The sequence below is a fragment of the Loxodonta africana genome, chromosome 10 (assembly GCF_030014295.1).
Source record: "Loxodonta africana isolate mLoxAfr1 chromosome 10, mLoxAfr1.hap2, whole genome shotgun sequence".
Lineage (NCBI taxonomy): Eukaryota > Metazoa > Chordata > Mammalia > Proboscidea > Elephantidae > Loxodonta > Loxodonta africana.
The window spans coordinates 72,118,277-72,145,655 of NC_087351.1; the positions used below are offsets into that span (position 1 = coordinate 72,118,277).

The 27,379-nt window shown below is 36.7% G+C and overlaps 1 protein-coding gene across 5 annotated transcripts; it reads left to right on the plus strand.

Moving 5' to 3' along the window:
* Positions 1 to 27,379, plus strand: PCNX4 (pecanex 4). 5 transcript variants are annotated; one of them, XM_064292548.1, is made up of 12 exons: positions 23 to 105; positions 198 to 247; positions 1,356 to 2,100; positions 8,370 to 8,549; positions 8,644 to 9,158; positions 9,632 to 9,732; positions 9,854 to 9,976; positions 17,452 to 17,815; positions 19,910 to 20,013; positions 23,019 to 24,049; positions 24,441 to 24,627; positions 26,286 to 27,379. In XM_064292548.1, the coding sequence occupies exons 3-12, from the start codon at positions 1,403 to 1,405 to the stop codon at positions 26,535 to 26,537; spliced, it is 3,555 nt and encodes a 1,184-aa protein (XP_064148618.1). In that variant the 5' UTR covers positions 23 to 105; positions 198 to 247; positions 1,356 to 1,402; the 3' UTR covers positions 26,538 to 27,379. The 5 variants fall into 5 exon arrangements, with proteins under 5 accessions (XP_023401985.1, XP_064148620.1, XP_064148619.1 ...); XM_023546217.2 differs by lacking the exon at positions 198 to 247 and having other exon boundaries at positions 1 to 105; XM_064292550.1 differs by lacking the exon at positions 198 to 247 and having other exon boundaries at positions 1 to 105; positions 8,644 to 8,762.

Sequence of the window (27,379 nt, forward strand, 5' to 3'; positions counted from 1 at the left end):
CCACCGAAGTAATATTTTGCTAGCTGATCTTGTATCAGGCAACTGTTTTTCAGAATAAGTTGCTGAATATATCCCAGGAACAGGAAAAGTTGAAGAGAATCCATGGTACTTGAAACTTAGACTTTTTGTGGCCCTTAAATGAAAATAATGTAGACTAAAGCATGTACAAAGTCTGTTATTGTTTCATGCTTCCACAGTTCTGGTCAACTCTGGAGAGAACCTAAACAGAGAGACCGAAAAATGGCTTGTAAGTAAATTGTCCATGGTAAAAAAAAAAATAAAAAATAAAAATTTTTTTTTTTAATGTGGTTAATAAGGATCTACTGCTACCTAAAGTCTTGTTCCTTTTCAGGTCACTGAACTTCCTATTAAATGTTGAGTTGCCAATAGACATGTAGATTTTTATTCCAATGCTGTTTATTTTAACAGGATTTAACTTTTTAAATTATCAAAAGGGGAAAAAAAATCTTAAATTTACTATTATCGTTACATGATATAAATAATGCTTAGTGTTCCTATTTCCATGCTTTTCCCTTTATAGGGAATATTCTATTTTATAGAGCAAGGGTTGGCAAACTACGGCCCATGGGCTAAATCTGGCCCACCACATCTTTTGGTAAATAACGTTTTATTGGAACATAGCTACCCTCATTCATTTATGTATGTGTTGTCTATGGCAGCTTTTGTCTTATAACAGTAGAGTTCAGTCCTTGCAACAGAGACCATATGGTCCACAAAGCCTAAAATATTTATTCTCTGGCCCTTCACAGAAAAGTTCCGCAAACTCCTGTAATAAAGGAAAAGATTTTTTTTTTAAAATAAAAACTCACTGGGAAATGACCAGTTAAACCACTGGCAAGTTTATATTGAGAGCAGTGGCTTCTGAAATTTCCTTTGACCTGAAAATCTAAAAATGTGAGATAGTGTAAGATCTAATTCCAGGTATTATGTTCTAGATAAATTTATAATAAATATGATTTAAAATAAATGAAAAAAGATAGAACAGAGCAAGCATTTGTTTAGTACCAAGTATGTGCAGGCACATACTTGGAAACCCTAGTGGCGTAGTGGTTAAGAGCTATGGCTGCTAACCAAAGGCCAGCAGTTCAAATCCACCAGGATTTGGAAACCTTGTTGGACAGTTCTACTCTGTCCTAGGGTTGCTATCAGTGGGAGTCGACTCGACGGCAATGGGTGTGTGTGCACATGACACTGAGGACTAGCGAGAGAAAGTGAAGTTATAGATCTTGCCCTTGAAGGAACTAACAGTCTAGCTGTGGAGGAAAATAGAAATGTGTTTTCCACCCATATTTTAAGTAGGACATTTTCAAATAGACTTTTTTTCTTTTTCTTAGAGACTGCTGTGATACAGAAAAGGATGTAACTTTCAGATTACTCCTAAATGAGAAGGATGAGTCCAGATGTACCTCTGCTGAATGACTACAAACAGGACTTCTTTCTGAAGCGCTTTCCACAGACTGTGCTTGGAGGCCCTCGACTCAAATTAGGCTTTTGTGCCCCTCCTTATATATATGTTAATCAGATTATCCTTTTTCTGATGCCATGGGTTTTGGGGGGAATAGGAACACTTTTGTACCAATTAGGCATCCTGGAAGACTATCATACCGCAGCACTTTCAGGTGGACTGATGCTTTTCGCTGCGTTTGTCATCCAGTGCACAAGTGTATATGCTAGGAACAAATCCGTGACAGTGGAAAGAATGCTGACCACAGATGTCTTAGCAGAGGAAGATGAGCATGAATTTACAAGTTGTGCTGGTGCTGAAACCATCAAATTTCTAATTCCTGGCAAGAAATATATAGCCAATACAGTTTTTCATTCTGTCCTTGCTGGGGTAATGTGTGGTCTTGGGACGTGGTATCTGCTCCCCAACAGAATAACCTTGCTGTATGGCAGTGTGGGAGGTACTGCTCTACTGTTTGTCTTTGGCTGGATGACATTATGTATAGGAGAATATTCATTAATTGTAAACACAGCTACAGAGACTGCAACTTTCCAAACCCAGGATACTTATGAAATCACTCCTCTTATGAGACCTCTTTATATTTTTTTCTTTGTTTCTGTGGATCTTGCACACAGGTAAAAAGCTATCAGATACTTTATAACTTGCTTTGTTTTTAAGTATACATAGTAAGAGAGCTTTCCTTAGTATTAAGAAAATGAATCTGTGAATTAAAAATCATCAAGACCAAACTACTGGATGATAGGCTATTTTATGATTAATCTTTTAGGACTAATCTCTGTTAAATATTCATACTAAAGCAGTCATTCAAAGTTACTGAAGAGTTTTTTAAAAATCCTTTTTATGAGAAATAAGTAAATTTTTTTCAATCCTATGTTTCATTTTGAATAAGGAGCTTTGAATCTGTAAGAGAGCTTAGCCGAAGTCTGAAAAGAGATGGAACTTTCACATGGCGGGGAGGAAGAATTTAAAAAATTTTTATACATAAATATTATGTACAGATAGAGTGAATTTAGATGAGTAGAAGAACTTATTTCTAATTTTTTTGTTGTAACAACTAATAATGATTTCTTTAATGAATTCATTGCAGAAGAAAACCAGAAAATAGCATTTTTTAACAAAATTGTTTGCAAAATTATTTGATAATCTTTTTTGCTTGCCTTTTCTAAATCTCTTTTTCTTTCTCTGTTTCTATAGATTGCAGCTTTCTCTTTCCCAGGTTAGTGTCCAGGTAGAACTGTACAGGCGTTTAAAAATATTTAGCCAGCTTATATACTGAAACTGACCTATTCTTGGATATTTGTTTGCTATTCCTTAACTCTTTTCCAGTTGTGTTACAATTATGGACCAGAGGCTGCTGTATTACCCATGTAGTTCTTCACCTAAGCAGATAAATAAGGGGAAAATTAATTTATAGGAGATTGATTTATAATTGGTTTCTTAGTAAAAAAAATTTACTAACTGAAATATAATTAAGTGCTTGATTTTTTAAAATTTAGCAGTAAATTTTAATTTAAATATGGATGTATACATATGACCTCTTTTATAAGATTTAAGTTTATAAGATTATTATTTTAAAAATACATATTCTTGAAGTTACCATCTCACTTTGCTATTTATATACCTGATATATTTGTATACCTGATGTATTTTTGCATTGAAAGTGATAAATTCTGAGTTCTTTATGTTAAAAAAAAAAATCTGTTAATTTATAATTTGGTTGCTTTGACTTTCTGCTTTACTCATTTCTAAATCAAAACAAATGAAAATGATTTTTACTAGACACTAGTTGGATTTAATACAGTTTTAGTGTTTAAAGTTTGATAATTGCAGAAAGATCGTTTTCAACTATAAAGAAAAGACGAAGGCAGCTTCCAAATCTATAAAGAAAAAAAAATGACATATTTGTGCAGAATTACCTCCCACTCCACTTAGAGAAAATGTTGGCTTGTAGTTAATCTAATAATCAAGTGATCTTTATACAGTAGGCACTATGCTACAGCTAAATGAGTTATGAAATGCATGCACTTTTCAAATGTATATAGCTTTCAAATTTGGACACTTGTCTGATACATCATATTCTGTCTTAGTTTCTATCTTAGTTATCTACTGCTTCTATAAGCCACACATGAGTGGCTTTAACAAACTTATTTTCTCACAGTATAGGAGGCTAGAAGTCCCAGTTCAGGGCACTGGCTTTAGAGGACGGCTTTCTCTCTCTTTCAGTTCTAAAGGAAAGTTCTTGTCGCTGAGCTTCTGAGCGGTCTTCATGTGTTTTGCCATCTCTGCTTCTCTTCTTTGCTCATTTGATCTCTTTTATATCTCAAGAGATTCATTTAAGATACACCCTACACTAATCCTTCTCATTAACATAACAAAGACAACCCATCCCCAAATGAAATTATAACCACGAGCATTAAAAAAAAAAAAGCTCTTGCCATGGAGTTGCTTACAACTCATAGTGACCCTGTAGGACAGAGTAGAACTGCCCCCTAGTGTTTCCAAGGCGTGGCTGGTGAATTCAAACTGCCGACCATTTGGTTAGCAACCGAACTCTTAACTGCTGTGTCACCAGGGCTCCAACCACAGACATAGAGGCTAGAATTTACAACATGTATTTTGAAGGGACACAATTCAATCCATAATAGTTTTGTTTCAAAGAAACAAAATGAAATGGAAGTCCCATAGTGTAGTGCTCCTCTCTTTTTTGCCATTATTTATTGTATGTGTCCTGGTTATCTACTGCTGCTATAACAGAATACCACAAGTGGATGGCTTTAACAAAGAGAAAGTTATTCCCTCACAGCCTAGGAATCTAGAAGTTTGAATTCAGGGTGGCAGCTCCAGGGGCAGGCTTTTTCTCTCTGTCGACTCTGGGGGAATGTCCTTGTCATCAATCTTCCCGGGTCATAGAGCTTCTCAGCACAGGAACCCTGGGTCCAAGGGAAACACTGTTCTCCTGGCCCTTGTTTCTTGGTGGTTTGAGTTCCCCCTATCTCTCTTCTCACTTTTCTCTTTTATATCTCAAAAGAGATTGATTTAAGAAACAACCTAATCTTGTAAATTGAGTCCTGCCTCATTAACATAACCACCTTTCATCCCACCTCATTAACATCATAGCGGTAGGATTTACAACACATAGGGAAATCACATCAGATGACAAAATGTGGACAGTCTCACAATACTGGGGGAATCATGGCCAGCCAAGTTGGCAAATATTTTGGGGGACACAATTCAATCTGTGACATTCTACCCTTTAAAACCTAGTTTAGCCCCCCAAAATTCATGTCCTTGCCACTTGTAAAACACATTCACCCCATCATATCGTACAGCAAAAGTCTTAATTCAACTCTAAGTCTAGAATCCAAAAATTCATATGTGAAATCTAGAATACAAGTTGTCTGCTTCCAAAGTATGGTGATAGAACATCCACAAGCTAGACATTTCCATTACAAACGGAAGAAATTGGACAGAAAGAAGAGATAACAGGCACCAAGCAAGTCAGCAGAACATTACATTAGCTCTCAAGGCTTGAAAATAATCCTCTGTTAGCTGAGACAATTTATGTAATGGCCGTGCCCTCCAGACTCTAGGTATTGGCCATACTTTCCAGATTCTGAGTGGAGGCCCCTCAGCTTTGGGCGGCACCATTCTTCTAGTCCATCTGAGACCTAGGCAGCTCTGCTTCCTGTGTTCCTTGTCTCTTCAGCTTCTGCTTCCTTGGACTCTTGGCCCCTTAGCCTTGGTACATGTGCCCTGCTGGGGCAAATGCTTCAGAGCTCTTTAGCTGCACTGATAAGTGCCTAGAGGCACCCCACTCTGTCAGTAAACTTCAGCTAGAAGGCACTCAACTCTCCTGCTCCATGAGTCTGCAAGCCTAGCTCCACTGATAAGTGCCTAGAGGCGCCCCACTCTGTCAGTAAACTTCAGCTAGAAGGCACTCAACTCTCCCGCTCCATGAATTTGCAAGTCTAGCTCCACTGATAAGAGCCCAGAGGCACCTCACTCCACCAGGAAGCCTGCTGCACAAAGACAGCCTTCTCACTCGGTGGATCAGCTCCCGCGTTATATTGCACTGGTTTCCTGGCTCTGCTGCTGCTGCTTCTCCCATCTGCACCATCTCGTTTCTTAGTGATATGAGGTCCCATGTCTCTGCTCACTTCTCTCTTTTATGTCTCGAAAGAGATTGACTTAAAACACAACCTAATCTTGTAGATTGAGTCCTGCCTCATTAACATAACTTTCTCTAATTCCACCTCATTAACATCATAGAGGTAGGCTTTACAACACATAGGAAAATCACATCAAATGACAAAATGGTGGACAGTTACACAATACTGGGAATCATGGCCTAGCCGTTGGTAGATACTTTGGTTTTGGTTAAAATTCAATCCATGACACTACCCACTACAGTTATATTAATAATTTTAAACAACTTTTTCTTGCACGTTTTTATTTTCTCAAAGAGAAGCATTAAATCTAAAATGCTTTGCTTATAGACCATCAGGAATTGTTTGAATGAATGATGCATATTTGTATCATCTTAGCCACTAAAAAGAAGGTCTTTTGTTTTTGGCATGTGGATCTTAGTGTATAGAGTTTGAAATATTTTTGTAGTTGTTAGCATCAAAGCAAAAATTTTTTTTTTCCTCCTTGAAGTCTGAGATTTTTTTTACCCTCAAAAAGCCCCTGTTATGTTATCAGGAACAATAGAATTTAAATGTTTTTCCATATGAAGATCTAACCACGATAATCGTCTATTTGGGTCTGAGTCTTAGGCCACAGGAGAGTAATCACAGTGTCTGTGGTTACTTCAGTTATGTTGTGCTTTATTTATGATATCCTTATATATAAATACTTTTCTGTGCCATTGCTTATTGTTTACTTGAGGAACAAAAAGAGATGTAGGGCTAAATCAAATTTGGGTAAAATATTTCCCAAGCATACATTATTTTTGCATAGGGTATCCTACCCTTGAATATGTCAGCAAGAGAAGTATTTCCTTAAAAAGAAAAAATTTATGCAAATCTTATTTTCCTCGACCTTCCTGTGGCTTAGTGTATGTGGTTTGATTTTTTTTATTACGAATGTTTTCTTCTTAGAGATAAATGAACTTTATTTCAGTACTATGTTATAGAAAGTATTGTCAGCTAATTCAGCATTCATGTTAACCTTGTGTTCAGTAATTCTCTGTTTATAAAAGTTTGAAGGACATACATTATGAGGCCAAGTGCATTAGCTGGCATGGTCCTGGTATCTGTGTGAGGAAACGCGTTATGCCGTTATTGTAGCCATAGTTGCTATACATTCGCTTCTGGGTTGTCAGCATACACTTAAGTGGGTAATTGTTGCAGAAGTTGTCTTTCTCCTGGACTTTGATTCCAGGAGCTCAGGTGTTCAAGTATAATTATGCTATAGGGTTTGAGATTTAGTTCTCTCCATTGACAGTTCTCTTTGGAACTTCTTAACTACTCTGACCTTTTTGGTCTCCAGACAAGGTGTGTGGCTAGCCTTGCTCCAAAAAATTAACAACATATCAATGTTTACCTTCTGGGCTTTAAAGTTTTTATTATTTGGAACAGTTTAATGATGTTATGCTTAAATGGTAAGTGTAGTACTGCATACTAATTTCTCTATTTAAAGTAGAGGCAACTCCATAAATTATGAGATTGTATTGTACAAATTTGTGTTGTCAAATACATACCACTGCTTATATAAGATAGAAATAATGTTATAAATGCTAATTAAGTCCCCAGACTAACTGGCAGAGACATTTCTAACATAATGTTACTGACTTCTGATACTAAAAAAAAAAAAAAACCAGAGGGGCTGCCATACAGTAGATTCATAGTAGACTCATTGTAGAACTGCCTCATAGGGTTTCCAAAGAGCACCTGGTGGATTCAAACTGCCAATCTTTTGGTTAGCTCTTAACCACTATGCCACCAGGATTTCCTCTGATACTAAGCATACCCAAAAAACCAAACCAAACCCACTGCCCTGGAGTCGATTCTGAACCCCATAGGGTTTCCAAGGCCGTAAATCTCTGTGGAAGCAGACTGCCACATCTTTCTCCCACAGAGCCTCTAGTGGTTTCCAACCACCAACCTTTTGGTTAGCAGTCAGTCACTTCAGCCACTGTACCACCAGGGCTCACAATACTGACTTTAAATTGAGGCCTGAGGACAGGGCAGTACAGGACAGAGTAGGAGGAAGAGAAGAGCTTTCTCCCTTTGCTAGCTAAAAACCACCAACCTTTTGGTTAGCAGTCAGTCACTTCAGCCACTGTACCACCAGGGCTCACAATACTGACTTTAAATTGAGGCCTGAGGACAGGGCAGTACAGGACAGAGTAGGAGGAAGAGAAGAGCTTTCTCCCTTTGCTAGCTACTGATGTGTAAATGTCAGTAAGGCTTTAGCTTTCTTAGAGTTAAACTTGCGATTTTAAATTAAAAAGTTTTCAACTCTAAAGAATCATTGGTAGAATTTCAGCCAATGTAATTTAAACATTGATGGAAGGAATATTTTTGCCCTGGGCTCAGTTGTTCAGTTTTACAAATCCCTAAATTCAATTTAACTTCTAGTCAGTGATGGCTTTTAATTATGTCTTCTTTGCACATTTGAATCTACATATTCTCTAAATGCTAAGCTCTACAAAGTTGAATTGGGATAGTTGCTAGTTAGAGGAGAAGGACAAGGGTCACGATTTTTATGTGTTGATATCTTTTTTTAAGTTGGAACCAGGGACTTTCTGTAAGTAGTTCTTTTGTTATGGTGCAGGGGCGTTGGGAGAGGGTGGGTGTATTCTGTGTTATTTTGCTTTTCCTGAAAAGATTCTCTTCTATATATTTTTATATCTTATTTAAATGTTTTCTTTTTCTTATAGGTTTATGGTAAATATGCCAGCTCTTGAACAAATGAATCAGATTTTACACATCTTGTTTATATTCTTACCTTTTCTCTGGGCACTGGGAACCCTGCCCCCACCTGACGCACTTTTCTTATGGGCAATGGAGCAGGTCTTAGAGTTTGGCCTTGGAGGTTCACCCATGTCAACCCACCTACGGTAACTTTTTAAATCATCGAAGTTACATGTAGCTTATTCCTAAAGGACATCTTTCTTTTAAAGCAAATCCTTTTTTCTTCTTTTTTCTCTGCAGGTTACTAGCAATGTTCATGGCTTCTGCTGGAGCAGCTGTAACATCGTATTTCATTCCCAGCACTGTCGCTGTGGTTCTTTTCATGACTGGACTTGGCTTCTTACTTAGTCTTAACCTAAGTGAGATGGGTTTTGTCTTCAAACACAGTGTGACCAGACAGAGAGTTAGAACCAAATCTAAAACTTTACCCAATGGCTCGGAAACACAGTTTACGTGGAAGGAATGCGTTTTCTACATCATTATGTTAGTTTTGGCTCTCTTAGAAACTAGTTTGCTGCATCACTTTGCTGATTTCTCACAGATTTCCAGAAGCAATCCTCAGGCTATTGTTGGCTATATTTTGATGATATTACTTATAATACTATGGATACTTAGAGAAATTCAAAGTGTCTATATCCTGGGAATTTTCCGAAACCCTTTCTATCCAAAGGATGTGCAAAGTGTGACTGTTTTCTTAGAGAAGCAAACAAGGCTCCTGAAGATTGGTGTTGTTAGACGGATTTTGCTGACTTTAGGTAGGAAGATAAAATCTGACTTTATATTACAAACCATATCTAGGAAGTATACAAAAATATGGAATTCTCATATTTGTGTGGTATTATACTACATACAAGGGGCCCTGGTAGTGCAATGGTCAAGCACTCAGCTGCTAACCAAAAGGCTGGTGGTTCAAACCCACCAGCAGCTCCGTGGGAGAAAGATGTGGCAGCCTGCTTCCGAAAAGATTACAGCCTTAGAAACCCTATGTGGCAGTTCTCCTTTGTCGTATAAGGTGGCTATGAGTAGGAATAGACTCAGTGGCAGTGGGTTTGGTCTTTTGATTTATACTCCGTAGAAATACTGTTCTTTTATGTTTTGGTTTTTGTTTTATTGGTTTCTTAAGTTAATTGCTTAAATGTGTTCATAAAAAATTCTTATTTTTGCCAAAATAAAACATAGGAGGTGGGGTTATTTTGCATTAATTAAATTTGTCTCTTTTTTGTTTTAGTGTCACCTTTTGCTATGATTGCATTTCTTTCGTTGGACAGTTCCTTACAAAGGCCCCAGTCAGTGGCTGTCTCCATTGGATTCACAAGAGCCTTTAGAATGGTAATCATAATATGTACTGAATAGTATTTTCCAGTTGCCAAGTTTAATTTTGATTATGTTTACGTTAACAGTTTGCTTAGATTATCAAATTTTATATAATATGGATATTTGTGTACTGCAGGTATGGCAGAATACAGAAAATGCTTTATCAGAGATAGTCACAGTATCAGTAGTGCACTCATTGATCTTCAGTAAAGACTTGTGGTGGAATAGAAGCCTGGATACAGGAATTAGACTCTTACTGGTAAACCTTTTTTTTTTTTTTTAACAACTTTATTGAGATATGTCGCATATACCATAAAACTTACCCATTTAAAGTGTACAGTTCAGTGGTGTATGCTCCTAGTTTTGCAGTCATCATCACTGTCACAATCTAATTTTAGAATATTTTCAACACCCCCAAAAGAAACCTCGTACACATTTATTGTCGTTCCCCATTCCTGCTCTCCATCCCACCCACGCCCCACTCCAGTCACAGCAACCACTAGTCTACTTTCTGTCTCTATGGATTTACCTGGTATGATATGTGATCTTTTATACCTGAAGTTTTTCACTTATATAATATTTTCAAGGTTCATCCATGTTTTAACATGTATCAGTCGTTAATTTTTTCTATTGCCAAATAATATTCCATTGTGTGAATATACCACATTTGGTCCATTTATTAGTTGATGGATAGTTAGATGGTCTGTACTTCTTTACTGTTATAAATAGTGCTGCTGTGAACATTTGTGTACAAGTTTTTATAAGAACATTAGGTTTTCATTTCTCTTGGGTATGTAGCTGGTAGTGGAATTTCTGGGTCACATAGTAACCGTATTTAATACTTTGAAGGAATTTTTTGACATACAGTTGTTGGTAATATTCCCTTAAACTTTTTTTTTTTTTTTTTTCTGTAAGACTGATAGTAATGTCCCCTCTTTCTTTCCTGATTTTAGTATTTTTTTTTTTCATGGTCAGTCTAGCTAAAGGTTTGTCAATTTTGTTCATCTCTTCAGAGAACCAGCTTTTGATTTCCTTGACTTTCTCTACTATTTTTTGTTTTTCTATTTTGTTAATTTCTACTCTAATCTTTATCATTTCCTTCCTTCTGCTTGCTTTAGGTTTAGTGTGCTCTGTTTTCTAGTTTCCTAAGATGGAAGGCTAGGTCGTTGATGTAAGATCTTTCTTCTCTTTTAACATAGGCATATATAGCTGAACACTGCTTTAGCTATAGCTCATGTTTTGGTGTGTTGTGTTTTTGTTTTCATTCATCTCAAAGCATATTCTAATTATTCTTATGATTTCTTTTTTGACCCATTGGTTATTTAGGAATATGTTTTTTAATTTCTAAATATTTGTGTATATCTCAAATTTTTTCTGCAGTTGATTTCTAATTTAATTCCATTCTGGTAGAAAAACATACTTTATATGATTTTTATGCATACTTTGTATGACCAGTCTGTTGAGGTTTTTGTCTTATGGCATGACTTCATTCCTTAATCTTTATAAAATACTCTGTAAAATAAGCTTAAAATAAGGATAGTAATCTCCACTGCAGAGGGCTGTTGGAAGTAGTAAATGAAATGACATAAATCAAACACTTCTCATACTAGTAGGGCTAAATTAATCTATTGAAAAAGCAACTCACTTTAGATGTAAAACATAGGAAGAGGAGAAGGAGAAAAGGTCAGTGATAGAGTAGGAGACTGGGAAAAGGGAGTGAAATGAGAAAAGAGAACAAAAGGGGAAAAAATGGAATAGCTTCATGATCTAAGGAATGACATACTCATACTAGATTTTGACCACCACTGGCTTAAGATGGCAATTTTTAATCATCTAACAAGATAGTCAAACTATGGTCAAACCATTTATGTGAAATGTCCATACTAGGAAAATCCATAGAGACAGAATGTCCACCGGACATTCCTATTTGAATTCCAAGGGCTTCAAGGAATCTAAACCATTGTTGCCACTGGTAGTTTAAGTAACAGCTGAGGTGTAAAACTGGAGAGGTTGGAGGTGTAAGATTCCCATACTTCCGGACAAAAAGATCTCAGACCCAAAGCCATCATTCTTCACCATAAGCTGATTTAAGGTGCATCAGAAATCTCAAACAAGCTCAATGGTTCAGTTCTAAACTCCAGAGAACTCCCCTCCACACATACCAATTAATAAAATTTCTCGTTTCACTTGCAGTGTAAACATTTTCATTATCCTTTGGAATGAATAATTCTATCTGGACAACGTTTAAGCTAAGTAACAGCACAAGGAGGCAATGTCTGCTTTCTGTCACATGTTCCTTCCCTTTGACAAACCGAGCAATTGATATATAGCAACCTGGAGGATGAAACTTTATTGAATTTGTTTGTTTTGTTTTTCTTTTGCTGTGAAATGGGTGTTTTAATAGCTTATTGGTTTTTTGTTACAACAAAAGTGCTATCAGTTTTGTCATCTCTAATTCTACCAGAAATTTAGAGATAATCACAGTTTAACATTTTCGTGTATACCTTTTTGTTCATATTCACGTGTTCATTTATCAACAGAAGTAGGATCATACACACTATACATGTTATTATGTAATATGTAACAACATACTGTGAACAGCTTTTCAGTCATTCTTACTCTTCAGCATTATGTAGTGATTGCATTATAATCCATTGTTCCCGTATACATAATCTAATTAGCTACCCTACGGATGTTAAAATAACTGTTACATATTTACTAAAAGAGGCAACGATTATCCTTGTAGCTGAATCACTATACATATTCATCATCATTTCTTTAGGATAAATTCCTAGAAGTAAAATTGCTGAGCCAAGAGTTAAGGACATTTTTAGGGCTCTTGATCCATGTTGCCACATGGCCCTCCAGAAAGATTGTTCTATTTTATATTCTCATCGGCAGTATTAAGAAGATGCCCATTTCTCTCTAAGGGCACTTTATTGTTCACTTCTTTGATTTGAAGCAGTTTTAAAAAGCAGATAAGGAGGAAGTAGTTCAGCTCCACACAGTGCAGCCAGTAAACCATTGAATCTCATTTCCCCACATGGTAGCACAAAATGAAAACAAATTTCAAAAGATTTAGGTAAAGCCATGAATGATTTTCGTGATGGGAAAGAGCAATGCTTGGAGGGGTTTGCAGTTAACATTGAGGTGGCCATCCACGTTTTTGTACTATACAAATCATTTTTTTATGTATACAAACAATATACATACTTTGGGGGAAGTAAATAATAATGTTTGTATACATGTTTATGTATACAAACAATACACATACTTTGGGGAAGTAAATAATAATTCTAGCAGAAGATTGAAGCCAGATATGTCAATATAAATTTTGGAAGCAAGTAATTTTTTTTCACAACTAATTATACAATGCAGGAGCAAAAATGTAAAGTAATTTATAACATTGAATGGTTTGATTAGGGAAAAAGAGTTTTCAGATCTCCTAGGAGAGAATGCTTTGTGTTTTGAAAATGGGGAAACCCAATGAAAAGAGAAATTTGGTTAGAACTATCTGAGAAACCCTGGTGTCGTAGTGGTTAAGTGCTGTGGCTGCTAACGAAAAGGTCAGCAGTTCGAATCCGCCAGGTGCTCCTTGGAAACTCTATGGGCAATTCTGCTCTGTCCTATATGGTTGCTATGAGTCGGAATCGACTCGACAGCAACAGGTTTTTTAATCTGTGATGTCAGTGCAGGAGACCCTGAATAACCTTACTTTTAGTTGTTCATAAATCCATGTTTCCTTGAGGTAGAAAAATTCTAGAGAAAGTTAACCTCGGAAGAAAGACCTGGCAGTCTACTTCCCAAAAAATCGGCCATTGAAAACCCTCTGGAGCACAGTTCTACTCTGACATATATGGACTCGCCATGAGTGAGAATCAACTCGACAGCAACTGGTGAGTATAAAACACACCCCACATTTCAAAGACTTAGTATAAAAGGAAGAATATAAAATATCTTGTTAATACTTGTTAATATTGATGACAAGTTGAAATAATATTTTGGATGTGTTAAATAGATTATTAAAGTTTTAAAAAAAAGTTACTTAGAGGTAATTCATTTGTTAGATTGTAAATTTTTTTTTTTTTTAATTCCAAACTAAAATTTATAATCATGAAAATAAGCTTCCTCTTAAAGAAGGTTTTTCAATTCTTTTAGGCCCAAGATAGAAATTTCTTTGTCTTTACTAGTTAGAGGAAACTGAACATTTTGACTTAACAGCATCAGAATGTAAAGTAAGCTTTTTGGTCATCACATAACATATGAAAAGAAAATGTCCCTGATCAGTTTGGAAAAACTTGGTGGCATAGTGGTTAAGAGTTCGGCTGCTATCCAAAAGGTTGGCAGTTCAGATCCACCAGGCGCTCCTTGGAAACCCTGTGGGGCAGTTCGACTCTGTCCTATAGGGTCGCTATGAGTCCAAATTGACTGGACCGCAGTGGATTTTGATCAATTTAGTCCTGTTTCTATCCTGGGAGCTGGGGATAACAATGGGATGAGTGTATATATTTTGCATGTGTCTTGTTGTTGTTGTTAGGTGCCATCCAGTTTGTTCCGACTTAGAGTGACCCTGTGTGCAATAGAACAAAACACTGCCCAGTCCTGCTCTTTCCTTACAATCGTTATGCTTGAGCCCATTGTTGCAACTACTGTGTCAGTCCATCTCGATAAGTGTCTTCTTCTTTTTCGCTCTACCAAACGTGATGTCTTCCTCCAGGGACTGATCCTTCCTGATAACATGTCCAAAGTATGTGAGATAAGTCTTGTCATCCTCACTTCTAAGAAGCATAAGCCTGTACTTCTTCCAAGACAGATTTGTCCGTTCTTTTGACAGTCCATGGTATATTCAATATTCTGCACCAGTACCACAATTCAAAGGCATCAGTTCTTCTTCAGTCTTCCTTATCCATCATCCAACGTTTGCATGCATATGAGGTGATTGAAAACGCCATGGCTTGGGTCAGGTGTACCTTAGTCTTCAAGGTGACATCTTTGCTTTTCAACACTTTAAAGAGTTCTTTTGCAGCAGATTTACCCAATGCAATGTGTCTTTTGATTTCTTGACTGCTGCTTCCTTGGGTGTTGATTGTGGGTCCAAGTAAAATGGAATCCATGGTCCAGTTGTAAGGATTTTTGTTTTCTTTATGTTGAGGTGTAATCCGTACTGAAGGCTGTGGTTTTTGATCTTCATCAGTAAGGGCTTCAAGTCCTCTTCACGTTCAGCAAGCAAGGTTGTGTCATCTGGACAACGCAGATTGTTCATGAGTCTTCCTCCAATCTTGATGCCACATTCTTCTTCATATAGGCCGGCTTCTCAGATTATTTGCTCTGTATACAGATTGAATAGGTATGGTGAAAGAATACAGCTCTGATGCACACCTTTCCTGACTTTAAACCATGCAGTATTCCCTTGTTCTATTCGAACAGCTGCCTCCTGATCTACTTACAGGTTCCTCACGAGCACAATTAAGTGTTCTAGAATTCCCATTCTTCTCAATGTTATTCATGGTTTGTTATGATCCACACCGTCAAATGCCTTTGCATAGTCAATAAAACACTGGTAAACATCTTTCTGGTATTCTCTGCTTTCAGCCATGATCCGTTTGACATCAGCAGTGATATCCCTGGTTCCACATCCTCTTCTGAACCTGGCTTGAATTTCTGGCAGTCCCATGTAGATACACTGCTGCAGCTGCTTTTGAATGTCTTCAGCAAAATTTTACTTGCATGTAATACTAATGACATAGTTTGATCATTTCCACATTCTCTTGGATCGCCTTTCTTGGGAATTGGCATAAATATGGATCTCTTCCAGTCATTTGGCCAGGTAGCTGTCTTCCAAATTTCTTGGCATAGATAAGTGAGTACTTACAGCATTGCATCCATTTGTTGAAATATCTCAATTGTTACACTGTCAATTCCTGGAACTTGTTTTTCACCAATGCCTTCAGTGCAGCTTGGACCTCATCCTTAAGTACCCTTTCCTGATCATATACTACCTCCTGAAATGGTTGAACGTCGACCAGTTCTTTTTGATATAGTGACTCTGTGTATTAATTCCATCTTCTGTTGATGCTTCCTGCGTCATTTAATATTTTTCCCATCGAATCCTTCAGTATTGCAACACAAGGCTTGAATATTTTCTTCAGTTCTTTCAGCTTGAGAAATGCTGAGCGTATTCTTCCCTTTTGGTTTTCTAACTCCAGGTCTTTGCACATCTCATTATAATACTTTACTTTGCCTTTTCAAGCCACTGTTTGAAATCTTCTGTTCAACTTTTTTACGTCATCATTTCTTCCCTTCGCTTTAGCTACTCAATGTTCAAGAACAAGTTTCAGAATCTCTTATAACATCCGTTTTTGCTCCTTCCTTTTTGTCTTTTTAACGACCTCTTGTTTTCTTCATGTATGATGTCCTTGATGTCATCCCACAACTCGTCTGGTCTTTGGTCTTTAGTGTTCAACGCATCAAATCTATTCTTGAGATAGTTTCTAAATTCAGGTGGGATATACTTAAGGTCGTACTTTGGCTCTTGTAGACTTGTACTAATTTTCTTCAGTTTCAGCTTGAACTTGCATATGAACAGTTGATGGTCTTTTCCGCAATCGGCCCGTGGCCTTGGTCTGACTGATGATATTGAGCTTTCCATGGTCTCTTTCCCCAGATGTAGTCCATTTGATTCCTGCGTATTCCATCTGGTGAGGTCTATGTATATAAAAAAAAAAAGTCACCGTTTATGTTAGTGAAAAAAGGTATTTGCAATGAAGAAGCCACTGATCTTACAGAGTTCTATCATGTCACCTCCATCACCGAGGCCATATTTTCCAACTGCCGATCCTTCTTCGTTTCCAACTTTGCATTCCAATCACCAGTAGTTATCAGTGCATCCTTATTGCATGTTTGATCAATTTGAGACTGCAGAAATTGGTAAAAAGCTTCAATTTCCTCATCTTTGGCCTTAGTGACTGGTGCATAAATTTGAATAATAGTTGTATTAACTGATCTTCCTTCTGGGCGCATGGATATTATCCTATCACTGACAGCGTTGTGCTTCGAGATAGATCTTGAAGTGTTCTTTTTGATGGTGAATGCAACACCATTCCTCTTCAAGTTGTCATTCCTGGCATAGTAGACCATATGATTGTCCAATTCAAAATGGCCAATACCAGTCCATTTCAGCTCACCAGTGCCTAGGATATCAATGTTTATGTGTTCCATTTCATTTTTCACAATTTCCAGTTTTCTTAGATTCATACTTCGTACACAAGGGACTTAGCAGTTTTTAAAAGCTGAAAAGGTAATGGCTTCTTTTTTCAGACTGCATTAAAATGTCCCCATCAAAATGTCATGAACTCAGTCAAGATCACTGGACACAGAATGATGAAACAGCTTCCAAAGTTTATCTGTACTTTTCTCGAGAAACCTGTTGCTTAACTACAACTTCTTGTCTCATAACTTAAATTTTGGTCAACCTTAAGATGCAGATAACACTCTTTTCTGGTTCTCTTTAGTGTTACTTTTTTTTTTTTCTTAATGAGATCCCAAACTTGAAAATACAGTCTCATTTATTGTGAGGTTGGAAAAGAATTATAACAGAATTTCATATGAGAGTTATTTCCCCCAAAAAAGTATTGGGTCAAGAATGAAATTATTATTCGTCATTTCCTTATGTAGACTTGAAAATTCATGAAAAGTCTTTAAGAATAAATACAAATCATTTTTACATCTCTGCAGGTTGGTCTTGCGCGTGATCGCCTGATTCAGTTCATCTCTAAACTACAGTTTGCTGTGACTGTACTTTTGGCATCGTGGATGGAAAAAAAACAACGTCGAAAGTCAGCTGCCACTTTATGTATATTCAACATTGTCTTCTCTCCGTTCGTGTTGCTCTTCATAGTTTTTTCTACACTACTCTCTTCTCCCTTACTTCCTCTCTTCACCCTTCCTGTGTTTTTGGTTGGATTTCCCCGACCTATTCAGAGTTGGCCAGGAGCAGTGGGCACTGCAGCCTGTGTGTGTGCAGATACAGTGTATTACTACCAGATGGTCCCAAGTTTGGCTGCTGCACTGCAGTCTGCAATGGCAGCTGGGAGTTTAGGTAAGTAAATGGGTTGTGCTTAAAAAATTCTAAGTATAAAGTGCCAAAAAAAAAAAAAATTCCCTTTTTATCCAACTGTATAATGGGCTATAAAACATATTCCAGTACTTTGATGCGTAGGCAGAAAGACTAAACGTGAAATAGAAATATACCTCCTGCTTCTTAAGGTAAAGGTATAAAATAAAGACACTCAGGGAAATTTTCATTAAGGTGATTTTACAATTTTTAAAACGCATTTTTAAAAAAATTTTTTATTGTGCTTTTAGTGAAAGTTAACAAATCAAGTCAGTCTCTCATACAAAAATTTATGTACACCTTGCTATCTACTCCTAGTTGCCCTCCCCCTAATGAGACAGCACAGTCCTTCTTTCCACCCTGTATTGCCCGTGTCCTTTCAGCCAGTTTCTGTCCCCCTCTGCTTTCTCATCTCCCCTCCAGACAGGAGCTGCCCACAGTCTCATATGTCTACTTGAGCCAAGAAGCTCACTCCTCACAAGTATCATCTTCTATCTTATAGTCCAGTCCAGTGCTGTCTGAAGAGTTGGCTTTGGGAATGATTCCATTTCTGGGCTAACAGAAGGTCTGGGGACCATGTCCTCCAGGGTCCTTCTATTCTCAGAAGGACCCTGGAGAATTTGAGGTCTGCATCCCACTGTTCTCCTGCTCCATCAGAAATTCTCTGTTGTGTACCCTGTCAGGGCAGTCATTGGTTGTAGCCAGGCACCATCCAGTTCTTCTGGTCTCAGACTGACATAGTCTCTGATTTATGTGGCCCTTTCTGTTTCTTGGGCTCATAATTACCTTGTGTCTTTGGTGTTCTTCATTCTCCTTTGCTCCAGGTAGGTTGAGACAAATTGATGCATCTTAGATGGCCACTTGCTAGCATTTAAGACTCCAGACGCTACTCACCAAAGTGGGGTGCAGAATGTTTTCTTAATAGATTTTATTATGCCAGTTGACTTAGATGTAAAACACATTTTTTTTTAACGAAACCAGGTGACAGTCCTACCATTAAAACATGAAACAACTTTTTCCCCCAAATTTCCGTGAATTTATTATAACGAGTTTATGTTAAGTGGATGTAAAGCTTAGAGCCATAGAGAGTGAAAACTAGCTTTACATAATATCGGATTCAAGAAGGCAAGGGAACTGGTTTATATTTTACTAGTTATTGTGTAGAGACTAAAGCCGTAAGCTAACTGCACATTCAGCTACAGTATATTGTACTTCTCAACATTGGTTTTAGAAAGGTGCAAGGTGATGGCAGTAGTGTATAATCGCCTACCATATGCTTGTTTTAGAAATGACAGATGACTTTCTGAAAAACTGATTCCAGGTAGAGTAGCAATTTTAGATCAGAATGTTAGTGAAGTGCTCACCCAGGGTGAACTTTTATTATTGTTTATTATTATGTTAGATAATTTAGGAAAAAATTATCTTTGTAGTATAGATTTTTTATGAATAATCATTTTCTTATAGAAAATATTCTATGTTTTTAACACTTTTATCCAGTTCCAGTTAATTTTCATCGTATAATGCTTTGCTACTTTTAAAAACACCTGTGGGGTTAAACTCATATCTGAAATAAGAAGTATTTTAGTAATAGTACAGAAATTATATTTTATTATCAAATCAATTACACTTAGCCAAGATGCAAGTTACAAAGTACTTCCTGGGGGGAAACAATAATGAGATATCATTTCACACACATCTGACTGGCAAAAGTTAAAAAGTCTGACGCTACCAAGTATTGGCTAGGAGAAAAGACCTGGCAGTCTGCTCTCATAAAGATTACAACCTAGGAAACCCTCTGGGGCAATTCTGTCGTGTCCCACGGGGTCACTGTAAGTCAGAAGCTACTTGACAGCACACAACAACAACAATATCCAGTGAGTGGTCTCACTGGGATTGTGTGAGTCAGAGTTGAGTGGATGGCAATGGGTTAACACACAATGAATAGTTGCTATCCTTGACCTACTGGGAGGGTTGAAGGAACAGTGAATCAGTTCTAAATGTGTTGTCAATTTCAAAGATTCACATGACAAAATAAAACAATCTTGAAAAATGATTCCCTTTTTTTCTCATTTGTTTTAGGTCTCCTCTTACCGGGGTCTCATTACTTGGGCCGTTTTCAGGATCGTTTAATATGGATAATGATTCTAGAACGAGGCTATACTTACTGCTGTATTAACATTAAGGTCAATGTTCATTTGAAACCTCTTTAGTGTTTTTTATAGTACATGCGTAAAATTTTATTTGTTGTGTATGTATCAAACAGTTAATAGCTCAATCCAAAGAAGAATACCTTTTTAATTACCTATGAAAACACCTAGGGATTCCAGTATGTACGTATTGATAGGCAGACTAGTATTGATTGTATAATAGAGCAAAGTGATAAAACATACCTGCTAATAATAGAGCATAGTAACAAAACATAACTGCTACCCTTTCTTCCAGCCCTGTCCTTTTTTGTCTCTCACTAGCTAAGCATAAGCATCTCAAAAATGTGACTTAGTTAAATAATCATTTTAACATATAAATATTCTCAATAAAACCCTACCTACTACATCACATTTCTCTTCTTTTAGAGCAAAATGCCTTAGTATAGTTGCTTATAATCAAATCTCCAATTTCATTCCTTCCATTCTCTCTTCAGCTTTAGATTTTTGACCCCATTACTCCACCAAAACTGGTCTTGTCAAAGTCTGCAGTGACTGTCACATTGTTGAGTCCAATGCTGAACCCTCAGACCTATCTAATTTGACCTGTCAGCAGCATTTGACACAGTTTATCCCTTCCTTCTCTTCACTTGTTTTACACATCACTCCTTGTCAGTTTCCTCTGATGATTCCATCTCTTTTCCTCAACCTCTTTACATCAGAGTTCCTCAGAGCCCAGTCCTTGGTGACAACACTATCCTTCTGGTTGCTCAGGCCAAAAACACTGGAGTAATATTTGATTCCTTTTTTACTTCTCTACCCACATCGAGAAATCCTGTTAACTCCATCTTTAAACCATATCCTGTATCCCACTTCTTCTCACTACCCTAGATCCAGCCACCTTCTCCCTTGCCTGGATAATTGCAATGGCCTTCTAATTGGTCCCCTGTTTCTCTGTCCCCTTACAGTCTATTCTCAACACAATACCCAGAGTGATCTTTTTAAAAAATCTAACTTAGATCATGTCATTTCTGTGCTCAAAACCCTGTAGTAGATCTCTGTTTCATTCAGAGTAAAAGCAGTGTCCTAAATGGTCAGGTTCCCTGTCCCCTCTTTGGCCTCATCTACTATTTAACCCTCTCACTCAACTCCAGCCTACTGGCTGTTCCCTCTGCCTAGACCACTCTTCCTTCAGACAGCCAAATGGCTAACTCCCTCATTACGTTCAAGCCTGTGCTCAAATGTAACCTCAGTGAGGTCTACTATGGCCATTCTATTTAAAATTGTGCCCCCACCTCCATCCTTGCACTCCCAATCCCCTTTGCTTTACCTTTTTTTTTTTTAATTGTCATAGCATTGATACCTTCCAACACACTATGTAATTTACTTATTAATTAGTTTTATGATTGATTTTCCATCTTCCCCCATTCTCTAATGTAAATGTCACAGGGGTAGCACTCTTTGTTTTGTTTGGGGATATATCCTGAGCACCTGGTATTTACTGGGCCCTTAATAAATATTTGAACAAACGAATTTTTTGTCTTAGCACAGATTGGATAAAATTGGTGACTAAAGCAGTTTCTTTAGACCATTGATTCTCATAGAATAGTCCTCAAACCAGCAGTATTAATGTCACCTGGGAACTTGTTAGAAAGGGAATTTCTTGGGCCCTACTCTGGACCTACTAAATCAAAACTCTGGGGGTGGGGCCAAGCAATCTATGTTTTAACAAGTCCCCCAGGTGATTCTGACTCAGCTAAGGTTTGAGAATCACTGTTCTAGTCTAACGTGTACAAATAGAAGAAGGCATAAAATCATGCAAAATACTGAGGATGTTTTATTGCTTAATTTTGTTCTTTTAAAAAATGGTGTCATTTTATAATATCTAAAACATGGGTTCTTTTATTGATTTTCTGTGTGCTGTAGCATACGTGGGATAAAGGCATACTTTTTGGTGTAAGTCTGTTTTGTTTTGTTTTTTGGCAAAAACTGGCTTAGCTATGCCATTTAGTAACATTAATATAATGCTTTAAAGTTTACAAAGCACTTTTATTACTTACTTAGTTTAATCTTCACAACCCTAAGTACTAGAATTGTTTTTCTTCAAAAGAGAGGGAAAAGGAATCTCAGAGAGAGTAAGTGACCTACTCAAGATTACATAGCCAGCACCTGGTGGAGCCATAACTTAAAAATGTGTTCTGATATCACATCCCATATTCTTTCCCCTGGATCATAACACAATCTGACAGCATTACCTTTTATTGATGGCACTGATAGTTTTGTAAAAATATATAAATAAATAACAGTAATGATAGTAAACAGTGACCTGGTATGTCCTCTTCAAGTGATTGCTTCTAGGGAAGTAATCAAAATGTGTTCAGAATTCATAGAGGAGCATACTCATAAATTCATTCACTCAGCATATATTTCTTGCAGACAGCTATGTGCCAGGGATTGGCTTAGGCACTGGAGATATTAGTAGTTATCAAAAGAGACTTGCTTTACAAAGTTTACATTGTAATTGGAGGAGAAAAACAATAATCAGATAAATCTGTTATTATTTTATCATCACAGTAAAAACCTGGAACAGGAGAATGGTTAAATAGATTCTGGTGCATCCATACAATAGAATAATGCTCTCAATCTCATATAAAATGGGGTGGAAAGGATACAAAACTGCTATACAGACTGTATAATTTCAATTTTGCTTTTTTCCAAAAAACATTTATAGTTCTAAAAAGTTTTTAGTAAGTAATTCAGCTTCACTATAGAGTTTATAATCAGTAAAGTTGTTCTGCCAATTTATAGTGGACTTTCTATAATAACTTTTAAAATAATGGTAGTATTAATTTTAGTATCTGTATTCAGCACCAAAGGTGTTAAGTGCCACTAAGTTTGAATTAAGGTGTATAACTCTTGAGTTAAAAGACACTTTTGCATTTTCCATTATTTTTATTGTAAGAATCCATGGGCATTTATGAAACTAGTTGCTTTTTTCTGTACTAAATGATCATGAACTCAAGTACATTTTATTTCCTCTTTAGGGGTTAGAATTGCAAGAGACATCCTGTCACACTGCTGAGGCTCGAAGAGTTGATGAAGTTTTTGAAGGTGCCTTTGAGCAAGAAGAATATGCAAGAGTTTGTTCCCTTAATGAGCACTTTGGAAATATCTTGACACCCTGTACAGTTTTGCCTGTGAAACTATATTCTGATGCCAGGAATGTCCTATCTGGCATAATTGATTCTCATGAAAACTTGAAAGAATTTAAAGATGACCTTGTTAAAGTACTTGTGTGGATACTTGTTCATGACTGCTCCAAAAGGTCCAGCGTGCAGGAGAATGTTCACAAAACTGAAAATAAAGGGAAGGAACCTGTAGTAATACTACCCACTTTGAATCCTTCACCACAACCCCACTGCCCAGAAGACATGGATAGTTTAAATTCAGAAACTTTTGATGACTGGTCTGATGATAATATTTTTGATGATGAGCTAACCATCAAGAAAGGGAAAGAAGAAAAAGATCAATTGAAAGTTTTGCCAGATACAAATTTGTCTCTTCCAGGATCAGTAGAACTAGGGAAGGTTGGTGATCCAGGCAAACTTCCTGAAAACAGTCTTTATCAAACAGTTATATTGGGATACCCTGCTGTTGACAAAGGAAAACAAGACATGGCATATATCCCTCTAATGGAGTTCAGTTGTTCACATTCTCACTTGTTAAGCTTTCCTAAAGAGTGGAGGTCTAACTGTTTGCCTGATTCCAAAATGAAGGAGATGAGCTCACTATTTCCAGAAGACTGGTACCAGTTTGTTTTAAGGCAGTTGGAATCTTTTTATTCAGAAGAAGAGGCCTCAGATGTACTGGAAGAAATTGCAAAGGATAAAGTTTTAAAAGACTTTTATGTTCATGTAGTAATGACTTGTTATTTTAGTTTATTTGGAACAGACAATATGGCTCCTAGTCCAGGTCACATACTGAGAGTTTACAATGGCGTTTTGCCTTGGTCTGTTGCCTTGGATTGGCTTGTGGAAAAACCAGAACTATTCCAGCTAGCACTGAAAGCGTTCAGGTAATTCACTTTGATTATTTAAAAGTGTTAACATTGGCAGGAAAATGTTGGCTTTTTTAGTTCACCAGAAGATGACTTTTATTGCTAATTGAAAAAAACAAATTGTCCTAAAATTGGGGAAAAAATGCTTAATATGTATTACGGTTATTTCCAGAGTACACTTTTAGTTTGTACTTCCTTTGGTTTTGTTTATGTAGAAGACCTGTTTTTCATATGGCATATTGGATTTGTTCGCTTTAACTGCATCATTCCTCCCTCCCTGATCTTTTCATCTGAAATATTTGCAATTGCAGATCAACATCTTCAAAATATTAATATAACAAAATCTATTCCATCTATGACAATGATAAAAAGATTCTAAAATTTTTGGTTCTCTTTTTTTTTTTTTTAGGTATACTCTGAAACTAATGATTGATAAGGCAAGTTTAGGTCCAATAGAAGACTTTAAAGAGCTGACCAACTGCCTTGAAGAATATGAAAGTGACTGGTACATTGGTTTGGTATCTGATGAAAAGTGGAAGGAAGCAGTTTTACAAGAAAAGCCATACTTATTTTCTCTGGGGTATGATCCTAATATGGTAAGTTGAGAAATGTGTTTTTAAACATTTTTTATATATATTAAATTTAAAGGATGGAAATCAGTTATAAAGTATTTCAACGAAGTGATAGAGATATAACATTCTAGCAGTATATATATTAATTACAATTTTAAGGCATTTGTAGTGATGACTTTGTGCCCAATATAGTCCAACCCTAGAATGGCTGATTAAATCACTTTTGCCAACTTAATAGGAGCCAATTAAAAATATTGTATAGCCATTGTACAACAACTGACCTATAAGTTAGCCAAGTAACCAGAATTTGCTATAGCATATTTACTTAAATGGATTGTATTCCTGTGCCCAGTTTAAGTGTATGAATTATCACTTTGGATTTGACTCCTGGAAGAGTAATTTATATATGGCAAAGTATTTCACTGACATCTGTATTTTAAAGCAAACCTTATTTGAAGCAAATCTGACCTGGGAAAATTCAGAGAGACTCAGAATAGAGCATAAATTTTCTATGATTTGGTTCTTGTTCTTATCACATTTAAAATGTCATCCAGTGTGCACAATACACAAGTTTCAATGTTAAGAGTCTAGTGTGGGTTCCACTTCTGGCATGGCAGCATGGGAAATTCAGCACACACACTTCCCAGTGAAATTGATGAAAATGATTTAAAAGTAACTGTTTAAAACCTCAAGTGGTCCTAAGGGTATACCACAAATGAAGTAACATTTAATAAAGAAAATGTACAAAAGCTCGGTAACAGCAGCAAGAGACTTCGATATTTGAATTAAGACCCACTCTCTACCCACCCTACCCACCCGGCTCCAGCTGAGCAAAACGGAACTCCACTTAGACTATACAGCCCAGAACACAGGGCTCCTTCTCACTCCAGCTCCAGTTGAAGGACTGTTTTCCCAGGAAAGGCAGGACTTCAGCATTTCTCATCCTGCCTCCAGCTACCTGTTGCTGGTGCCTAGCCCATTCATGGGACAGAGGTTCTACCTTGGGTGTAGCACCACTGAGAGCACTATCCTTGATCACCCTTACCCTAGCTGGCAAGGCAGAGGTTCCATTCCTGGAAGACCTAAGGCTACTTCCCCACCTCCACCAAGCATTCATCTCCTAATGGCAGGGTGTTACTCAGAGAAGCATGAAAATGTTGTAAAATTGACTATGGTAATGGTTGCACATACCTGTGAATATACTAAAAAACATTGAACTGTATACTTTAAGTGGGTAAATTATAAGGTACGTGAATTATATCTCATTAAAGCTTTTTTTTTTTTTTTTTTAAAAGCTGATTGCATGATGGTCCACTGACTAGTATATATGGTTTATGTATCACTGAGGCCAGACGGAATGAGGGAATAGAAAAAGGAAAGGAAGAGAAGTAGCCGGCATTATGCTGTTCTGGTCATTAAATGGAATTGCTTCCAGGGAATTTTTCTTCTCATACTTACTCAGATAACTAGGGAAATAAAAGTGATTCTTGATTCTAAAGACAAGCAACTTGTGTGTACATTTTAATACACCACTTTCTCTTTTTTGATCTTGGGAGAAAGTTTGCAGTGAGATTTTTTTCACAAAAATGTATAAATAAAGTATGAAAACTGAATGTAATTTCTTTTTCTCTCCTTCTTCCTCCCCCATGGTTTTTTTTTTTTTTTTTTTTTTAACTCTTAAGGGAGTTTATACTGGAAGAGTACTTACCCTTCAAGATCTATTGATCCAAGTTGGGAAGTTGAATGCTGAGGCTGTTAGAGGACAGTGGGCCAATCTTTCATGGGAATTGCTGTATGCCACAAATGATGATGAAGAACGTTACAGTATACAAGCTCATCCACTACTTTTAAGAAATCTTACAGTACAAGCAGCTGATCCTCCCCTGGGATATCCAATTTATTCTTCAAAGCCTCTCCATATACATTTGTATTAGAGCCCACTTTGATTTGTAAACATAATATCTTCAAATGAGATGTTTATATTTTTTTCATCCTAGAAAAGTAACAATGTGATCCCTTTAACCTCCTTGGACTTTTTACCCCATGTTAGATGCCTGAGAAAAGCTAAGCTCCATAAAGTTAGTCTCTTAGCTTTCTTAATGGTTTAAAAAAAAAATTATGCCTGACATAAAAGTTAAAACTAGTTGGCCAGTATTTGTGCCCTGTGGATTGTGGTAGGCTTTGGAAAATAGATATACCATTTGTATAAGATTGTTGTTGTTGTTAGGTGCCGTGGAGTTGATTCTGACTCATAGCAACCCCACGTGACAGAGTAGAACTGCCTCATAGGATTTTCTAGGCCATTATCTTTACAGAAGCAGGTCGCCAGTTCTTTTCTCCTACAGAGCTGATGTGTGGGTTTAAACTGCCAACCATTCAGTTATCAGCCAAGTACACCACTAGGACTCCTTTGTATAAGATTAGATAATGAATTTTTTATGTTTTATTAAATGTATGATAGGTGACTTACATTGCTATATAATTTTTACATACTTACAGATATATATATCAGTGTTTGTAAGTAATGATAATGGATCCTCTTGAAGGTAAATGTAATGTGTATATATATTTATTTGAAATATAATTAATTTTTATAGTGTTTTCAAACTTTGTGCTGTTTTATTTTAATGTTCAACACTGTCTGAATGTATTTTCTTTTCATATTCTTTAGTTCAAAAACCTTGAAAACTTTTTAACAGTCCAATAGGAAAATAGATAAAAGACTTGAACAGCCACTTCACAAAAAAGGAAATTCAAATTGCCATTAAATATGAAA

Excerpts from the sequence above, each read along its gene's own strand:
- PCNX4 (XM_023546217.2), top strand. The coding sequence starts at position 1,403 with ATGAGAAGGATGAGTCCAGATGTACCTCTGCTGAATGACTACAAACAG. Across the intron at positions 9,733-9,853 it reads TCACAAGAGCCTTTAGAATG|GTATGGCAGAATACAGAAAA; the intron begins GTAATCATAATA and ends TGTGTACTGCAG. Across the intron at positions 24,050-24,440 it reads CTAGCACTGAAAGCGTTCAG|GTATACTCTGAAACTAATGA; the intron begins GTAATTCACTTT and ends TTTTTTTTTTAG.